The sequence below is a fragment of the Nanorana parkeri genome, unplaced genomic scaffold (genome assembly GCF_000935625.1).
Source record: "Nanorana parkeri isolate BGI_ZX_2015 unplaced genomic scaffold, ASM93562v1 scaffold1972, whole genome shotgun sequence".
Classification (NCBI taxonomy): Eukaryota; Metazoa; Chordata; class Amphibia; order Anura; family Dicroglossidae; genus Nanorana; species Nanorana parkeri.
Window position 1 is genome coordinate 84,945 of NW_017308240.1, and position 8,007 is coordinate 92,951.

Sequence of the window (8,007 nt, forward strand, 5' to 3'; positions counted from 1 at the left end):
ATTTCAGTACTCGCCGATACCGGTACTTCCGGTAGCATGGAGCTGGCTTCCCAGGCAATCAAAGAGCCAAGCAGTGTGTCATTACCCACCGCCCAGCTTCTTGATTGTCCAGGAAGCCGACTCCATTCTGATTGGCCGCCTCAATGCTTCCCAGCCAATCGGCATAGAGGGCGGCCAAACAGATCTGACAATATGGTGACACAACCTCCACCCTGCAGACACCTCATTCCCCTCACATCAATCCTCAGCAGCATTCATTACTAGAGGTGCACCGAAATGGAAATTTTAAAACCGAAACCGAAATAAAAAAAAATTTCAGGCCGAAACCAATACCGAATTTTTTTTTTCTTTTTTCAAATTTTTTTTCTTTATTTTTTTATAAACTTTTTAATTTTTTTATATTTATTTTTATTAATTCATTTTTTATTAAATATTTTTATTTTTTACTTTTAGGGGCTTCTGGGAAATATAAGGGGGCTAAACAGAACACAAAGTCCTCAATCTCTTTTTCTGTGTCCCCTGTTATCAATGAACAGGAATCCTCTATGAGTGTTCCTGTCCATTCATAACAAGAGGACATAGTGTTTACTATCACCACAATTATGAATGAACAGGAGGGGATATAGATCACTTCCCATTCATTCATAATTGAGGATATAGTATACATACCATATTCTCAATGATGTACACACACGCAGCGATCACTGAGTGTGTGTACATTGCTTTTCTCTCTGACACGCTGTCACAGGAGGCTGATCGAGCGGTGTAGGGAGAAAAGCCCAGCCTCCTGTGACAGCGCTGTCTCCGCCCCCACACCGCTCTGCCGGACTGTGATAGGCAGCAGAGCGGTGTGGGAGGAGACGCTGGCCGTTCACAGCGCTCTCCACCACAGTGCTCGGCCGGCTGTCACTTTCTCTTCTCCCCGCTGGGACACAGAGCAGCGCCCAGCGGGGAGAAAAGAAATCACGGATGCGCCGATGTATCGGCCGAAACATAGCTCTTTCGGCATTATGCCAAAAGTGCCATTTTCGGCCGATATGTTTCGGCGGCCGATATATCGGTGCATCCCTATTCATTACCGTACCAAAGACGTCCCTCGGCCAGCTGGGCAGACACCACTCTCCAAGCTGTCCCTGATCTGCCCACGTCTCCTGTATGTACAGCGCCCACGTGATCGGCGCTCAGCCAGCTACTGCACATGCGCAGACTGCCCAGTGCTATCATTCAGACATTTTCTAACAGCATCAAGCAGGCGGTGCACACAGGAGACGTGGGCAGATCCGGGAGAGCGGTGTCTGCCCAGCTGGCTGAGGGACTGGTATGGTAATGACTGCTGCTGAGGATCCATGTAAGGGGAATGATTTGTCTGCAAGGTGGGGTTCGTGTCACCGTATTATTAGATGTTTGCCCGGCTCGTTGCTGATTGGCTGGGAATCGGCATCGATCCGGCCAAACAGCATGGAGTCAGCTTCCCAGCTCCATGTTCCCTCGCGGCAGCAGTTGTGTGCAATTCTTTGACCGCCCGGCCACAGCATTTCCATTTATTTTATTATTTTTTACATTTTTACGTACCTACATGTTTTACTTTTATCAATATTATTTTTCTCTTGACTTTATTACTATCACACGGGAACAAGCCCCTGTGTGACAGCATTCAGAGGTGACAGGTTCTCTTTATTGACCCTGTCACCTCCAATACAGGAGTTTTAGCACAACACAACTTTTAGCTGGGACTCCTGTGACAGGAAGGCTGCTAGTGCAGCACTCCTATGTCACTGCTAGCAGAGCAGAGAACGGGCGGTCTCTGCTCCCTAACCTGATCTAACTTGCCGTGGTCCTGGTTCCCCCAGAAGAGTGGGGGACCCCAAAGACCATGGCAGAAAGGAAGCCAGCAGGCAGAGAGAGAGGCAGCAGCTGAAGAAAAGAGAGAAGGGGGGGAGAAAGGCACAGAGAGGATATAATGTAAAAGAAGACGGACAGAGCGAGTGAGGGGAGAAGAGAGGGAGACCTACAGACGAATCCGTGTGATCAGCTTGCAGCCTCTTGCTCACCGTAGCTGCACCTATTCACTTGGGTTTCCCGCCCACTACTTCCTACTTCCTGGTCACATGCTTCCTGTGATATCACAGAGCAATCTGCAGGATAGGAACTAGCCGCTACCGCTGCGGACCCCACTCTTAAAAGGGCGATGCAGGTGAGGCCGGCGCTGGGAGACGTTTTTAAAAGGCGCCTCTTTTTCTTCCTGGGCACTCTGAGCCCCGGGTGCGTGACGTCACTGGCAGGCTTAGAGTAATCACGTGCCTTAGGCAGGACTTTGGCTAAGCTGCGTGTTGGGGGTCTGCAAGTGTCCCCGAGTCGAGCATGAGGTTGCAGAATGGGTGGCATGCAGCAAGAAGCAGGCTGCAAGGAAGAGCTGAGCCCATAGCATTGTCAAAGGACAGTCCCTGGCACTGAAGTTTTGTTCTTTGGGCTTTTTGGTGCTCTTTTTTTTTAATACTAGCTTAAAGATTTTCTCTGTGTCTACAAGACCATTTTTAGCATCTGTTAATTTTAGGGAAAAGTAAAAAGCTATGGAAGGATTTTTCTGGCCACCTGTGAGGGTTTCCCTTCACTTCCTGTTCTGGAGACGCAATAGGAAGTGAGAGGAAATCTCCAAGTAGAAATCCTCTCTTGGACAGCTGTCACTGGTAGCAACTGAAAAGTTTTGGATGTTGCCTCCCTTTCTACCCTAAAGACTGGACACCAGGCACCCTCCACTTCTGCAGATCTGCACACCCCAATATCTGAGGGCCGCTGGCTGTCCTGCCTGTGTCCATCTCCCATCTGGGAGAAAGCTCCATAGAAGTCTATGGGCCTGTAATGTGCAGCACACCTGCTTTGTAAGATGTGCTGTGCTGTTGTTCATTATTAATGCCACCCCAACGCGCCTTCTGCACCATGCACAAGGTAAGAAAGGACCATGTGTTTTGGTGTGGGGCGTCTTGGAAAAAATGCAGGTATGTCAGTGGTGTGCAGGTCAGCCTGTCGAAATCAATGTGTTGTGCTGTACATGATGCACAAAAACGAACATGCATGCATGCGTGCACAAGCGTAAACAGAGACGTAAAGTGGACCTGTACTAAAACAAACCTTCTGCTGCCATACAGTAGATACTCTCTGGTGCCCATACTTCCTGATCCGAGGACTGCGGGCACTCGAGCAATGACCTGCGCAAAAATCAATTCTCCTAAACGCTGATTATTGCAATGTACATGCTCTCCCCCTTCCTTTGTGATGGCCTCTAAGTGCAATGTGGGATGGCAGGGAAGGGCACACCAGTGTCCCATACTGGGAGAACTGGGTACTGGCAGTGGTAAGAGCAGTGGACGGTAGTAGTGAGTATAAAGTAGAAGAGCGTGCGTACTTCCTGGGCATTATGGGATTATTTCAGGACGGATGTTCTTTTAAGGCACAAGACAACCCCCCCCCGCACAGTCTAGGGAGCCAAAACAGATATACTTTTACCCCATGCCCCCCATGGCTGTGGTTGGTCTCTTGGCATCATCACATAGAATGCAAGGCTGTTAACTCTGCGTTGTACGTGAAAGAGGGGAGTGTGTGACTGCCACCAGGAGTGCCATAAAAGGGAGGCTTCCTGGGACACGTTGCGTGGATGGAGGGAGCCTTGCTAGAGCGAGGTATAAGGTAAATATTACTATCCCTGCACCTGTACACTGAAGGGGGGTGAGAGGTATTCAAGGGGCTTTGCAAAGGGTTTATTTTTGTCTCGTGTGTGTGAAGTTGGGCTTTCAGAAAGAGGACATTCAGAATCATTTGTCCATGAAAACGGCGCTTCACTGTAAAGCAGTCTCTTGTAACCAGGGTTTGGCTTTAGGTGCCCTCAGGCCTGGCGCTACCGCAAGGTAAGTCAGGCGGCCGCCTGAGGGCGTTGCAGGGTGAGGGCGGAAAAAACAGGGCATTTTGACAAGTACTTGTCAAAATGACCCGATGTTTGCGCTATGTTTTCGGTGCGTGAGAGCAGCGGCGAGTCAGCGCTGGTCCGGTGGGAGGAGCTCCAGGTGGGGGTCCTAATTTAGCTGGTCGGCGACTGCCGGAGGTGCTGCACGTGTCGAGATCCTCTGGCAGTAGCCGACCAGCTAAATTAGGACCCCACCTGGAGCTCCTCCCACCGGACCAGCGCTGACTCGCCGCTGCTCTCCCGCACCAAAGGTAAGTGAAAAAAAACCAAAACATGCTGATAGGGAGCAGGCCCAGCGCGACGGGGGGGCGCAAAAATTAAACTTTGCCTGTGTTGGCAAAAATCCTAAAATCCTAGCACCGGCCCTGGGCGCCCTCTGCGAGAAAGCTTTATAGTGCCCCTTAGTGGCCACACCCCTCAGGAACCACACCCCTCAGTGGCCACACCCATTTCTCCAGTACCACCACCATTTAAAGCCTCCCATTTTGCTCCCCAAAGAAGCATTTAAAAAGCATGATACAAATGAAACTTTTATTCAAAAGTATTAAACTTGTACGCACAAGATAAGTGTTCTTTGAAAAAAATAAAAAAACAACAACAGAAGGTAAACACAAAAAATGTCAAACTTAAATAAAGTGTCAGGATGTCACTTTGGTACATTTCATTTATCTTTTCTTTGCAATAGAGTATGGAAGGGTTTGATGTCTCTTTTTTTATATTGCTGTCTGTGTCCCCCACATAAAACCATCCTTTTTCTTTTAGGCGACGGCTCAGCGGGAGAAAAGGCGTCTTCTAGATGCACAGCGCGGCAAGTGCAGGGTGCGCTTGGGCTCCCACCTTGATGAGTGGTGTGCGCTAAAGGATCACTTGGGGTTTGCACAGCATGCGCAGTTGGCCAAATTCCTGCTGGACAGGTAAGAAAAAAAGAAATGACAAAGAAACAAAAAAATTCCCCCCACACACAGCGAGAAATAAAAACCTCAACCAACTCAAGAACTCACAGATTGGATACTGTAGTATGTATGCCTTGTGGCCTTATGTCAGCATCCAAGCTTTGTTTAACCCCTTTATGACTGAGGCCTTTTTTCTTTTTTGCGCCCATGTTATATTCCACATTTTAGGCCTGAAAATTACTTAAAACCACCCAAACATTATATATTTTCTGAAAGCCAAGACCCTATAGAATAAAAAGATGGCAGTTGCAAATTTTATATGTTGCACGATATTAGCGCAACTCCTTATCAAACCCCAAAACTTAGTGTAAAATGTACTTAAATGCCCCAAAACACAATGAAATACCAATTTGTTTAATAAAATATAAAAGATGAGGTTACAGTGAGTAAATAGATACCCAACATGCCCAGGTTACAAATTGTGTGCGTCCGTGAAATGGCGACAAACTTCAGTACCCCAAAAAGTCAGTAGACGACGCTTTAAAAGCCCCCACAGGTCATCAATTTAGAGATACCCAAAAATACTGGCCCTAGAATTATTGCTCTCATTCTGGCGTGCGTGGCGATACCCAACATGTGTAGGGCGTTTGTAGTTTTCATGCGTAGCGACGTGCGTGCTCGCGGGGGACTTAAAAAAAATGTTTTCGTTATTTTTAGATTTATTTTATTTCATTTTAAAAACTTCTTTTTTTTTTTTTTACTTTACATTGATTGCTATCACATAGGGGGGCTTAGAAGTGATGCAATCTGCATCGCTCCCATAGAACAGGGAGGGGATCGACGAACGGAGGTTCATCCATTTCCTCCCCAGCTCCCCGCCGACACCAGAGAAGCCGGTCCCATAGGAGGGGCAACGGAGCCCGGGAAGCACGGCGGGGGTGTCGGGCAGGGGGGGGCCTTCACAGGACTCTAGAAGCGATCTGGCGACGTTTAAACAGCCCCGAAGCTGGTGACGTACACTGTACGTCGTCAGTCACAAAGTGGTTAATGTCATCCACGTGTTTTGCGGCTGCTTCTTATACTCAGTAAGCGTCACTCCGCCAGTCCTGCCGCTACCTGGTAGGCACTATCTGCTCTACATTTAGGGTATTGTGGTTCTAGAGTGGGTAGACAGCCTCGGCACTCCAGCTGTAGTGAAACTACAAATCTCATTATGTCTCTGGGAGTCACGCCTATGACTGTCAGACTTGGCTTGTAGTTCTACAACAGCTGGAGTGCCAAGGTTGCCTAACCCTAGTGATTTCATATAACTGCTTTATTACCTTATTGGCTTCTTGTCTCAGCGTAGTAGAGAGAGTATCAGTATTACGTTGGTGCTAAGTCACTAAAGAACACAGCAGTGACATAGTGGCTGGCGGGAGAAAGCACATTGCACAGCTGGGGACCAGGCATCAGACACTCCCGAAACTGTGTTGGATGCTATAGAGAGGAAAGGTCATTCTATCCTGGGGGACAGAGTCCCTTAAAAGGTAGAGCAGCCAACCAGAAGACCAGAAATGCTCAAGGCAGCTGAAGACCCCCTGTCTATACTAAATCCGACAAAGTAAAAATGGCAGCCACTCAGACCATTTGATAACTATTACAGGAAAGATGCATGTGGGTACAGAAGAACACAAAACAATACGACAATTCCCCAACACCACCTCCAGCTAGATGTTTCCAATTAAATTATTTCAATATTTGGGTTCAAAACAAATTTGTCTTACACTCTTGTATGTAATGCTCTGTATTGCAAAGGTGTGTTACCAGTTTTACCCAGGAGGTGGTGCTAGAGCCTAAATTTGAAACGGCAAGTTCAGATGGCACTGAAAACGTGGAAATGATGGGGTTGATGGGAAAGGTGGCCCTCTCTGTCTTCATCCCTCCTGCAGAGGTGAAAGAGTCTTCCTACCTCCCCCCTGAAGCAGAGAATAAGGCTCAGTAAAAAATGTCATGTTGCACCCTTATTAGAATTCCCAGTCTCTATGGTGCAAGTCCATCATTTGCTACAGCAGCCCTTAAGTCAGTTGTACAGGTCCCTCCTATGCTAACACATGTTACAATCTGACTGTTCAATCCATTTTAGATTTATGTAATATGATGACCTTCCTAAACTGCCCAACCAATGTGTATCCAGTCAGGCAGGCCCGCACACTACATAGTTGTTGGTAGGAGATTGTACATTCAGATTGCAATCTGTGTGGTGAGCTTAAGGGCAGCAAGTCTCATGCATTGAATGCAGTGCCCTTGTTGTGTCCTGAGCAATGTACCACCACTGATCATTGAATGCAGTGCCCTTGTTGTGTCCTGAGCATTGGATGCAGTGCCCTTGTTGTGTCCTGAGCAATGTACCACGACTGAGCATTGGATGCAGTGCCCTTGTTGTGTCCTGAGCAATGTACCACCGCTAAGCATTGAATGCAGTGCCCTTGTTGTGTCCTGAGCATTGGATGCAGTGCCCTTGTTGTGTCCTGAGCAATGTACCACGACTGAGCATTGGATGCAGTGCCCTTGTTGTGTCCTGAGCAATGTACCACCGCTAAGCATTGAATGCAGTGCCCTTGTTGTGTCCTGAGCAATGTACCACCGCTAAGCATTGAATGCAGTGCCTTTGTTGTGTCCTGAGCATTGAATGCAGTGCCCTTGTTGTCTCCTGAGCAATGTACCACCTCTAAGCATTGAATGCAGTCCCCCTGTTTGCCCTGAGCATTGGATGCAGTGCCCGTGTTGTGTCCTGAGCTTTGGATGCAGTGCACTTGTTGTGTCCTGAGCATTGGATGCAGTGCCCTTGTTGTGTCCTGAGCATTGGATGCAGTGCCCTTGTTGTGTCCTGAGCAATGTACCACCTCTAAGCATTGAATGCAGTGCCCTTGTTGTGTCCTGAGCATTGGATGTTACATAGTTACATAGTTACATAGTATTTGAGGTTGAATAAAGACATTAGTCCATCAAGTCCAACCTATTAGGATCTCATTCTAGGAGTACCTGTACCCCTGTATATTACGGTCCCTTAAGAAATCGTCCAAAAGTTTCTTGAACAATTCCACATTCTTTGCTGAAATCACTGTCTGTGGCAGTGAGTTCCAGACCCTAACTGATCTTACTGTGAAGAACCCC

At 47.7% G+C, this 8,007-nt stretch overlaps 1 protein-coding gene across 1 annotated transcript in view; it reads left to right on the plus strand.

Annotated features, from left to right (window-relative positions):
• The first annotated feature begins 2,167 nt into the window (after positions 1 to 2,167).
• LOC108800258 (zinc finger protein 692-like) overlaps positions 2,168 to 8,007 on the plus strand; it is a 34,953-nt gene continuing 29,113 nt past the window's right edge. Inside the window, exons 1-2 of the mRNA XM_018572228.1 lie at positions 2,168 to 2,194; positions 4,721 to 4,872. Coding sequence (XP_018427730.1) covers positions 2,189 to 2,194; positions 4,721 to 4,872 — 158 coding nt within the window. The 5' untranslated portion in view covers positions 2,168 to 2,188. The remainder of the gene's footprint in view (positions 2,195 to 4,720; positions 4,873 to 8,007) is intronic.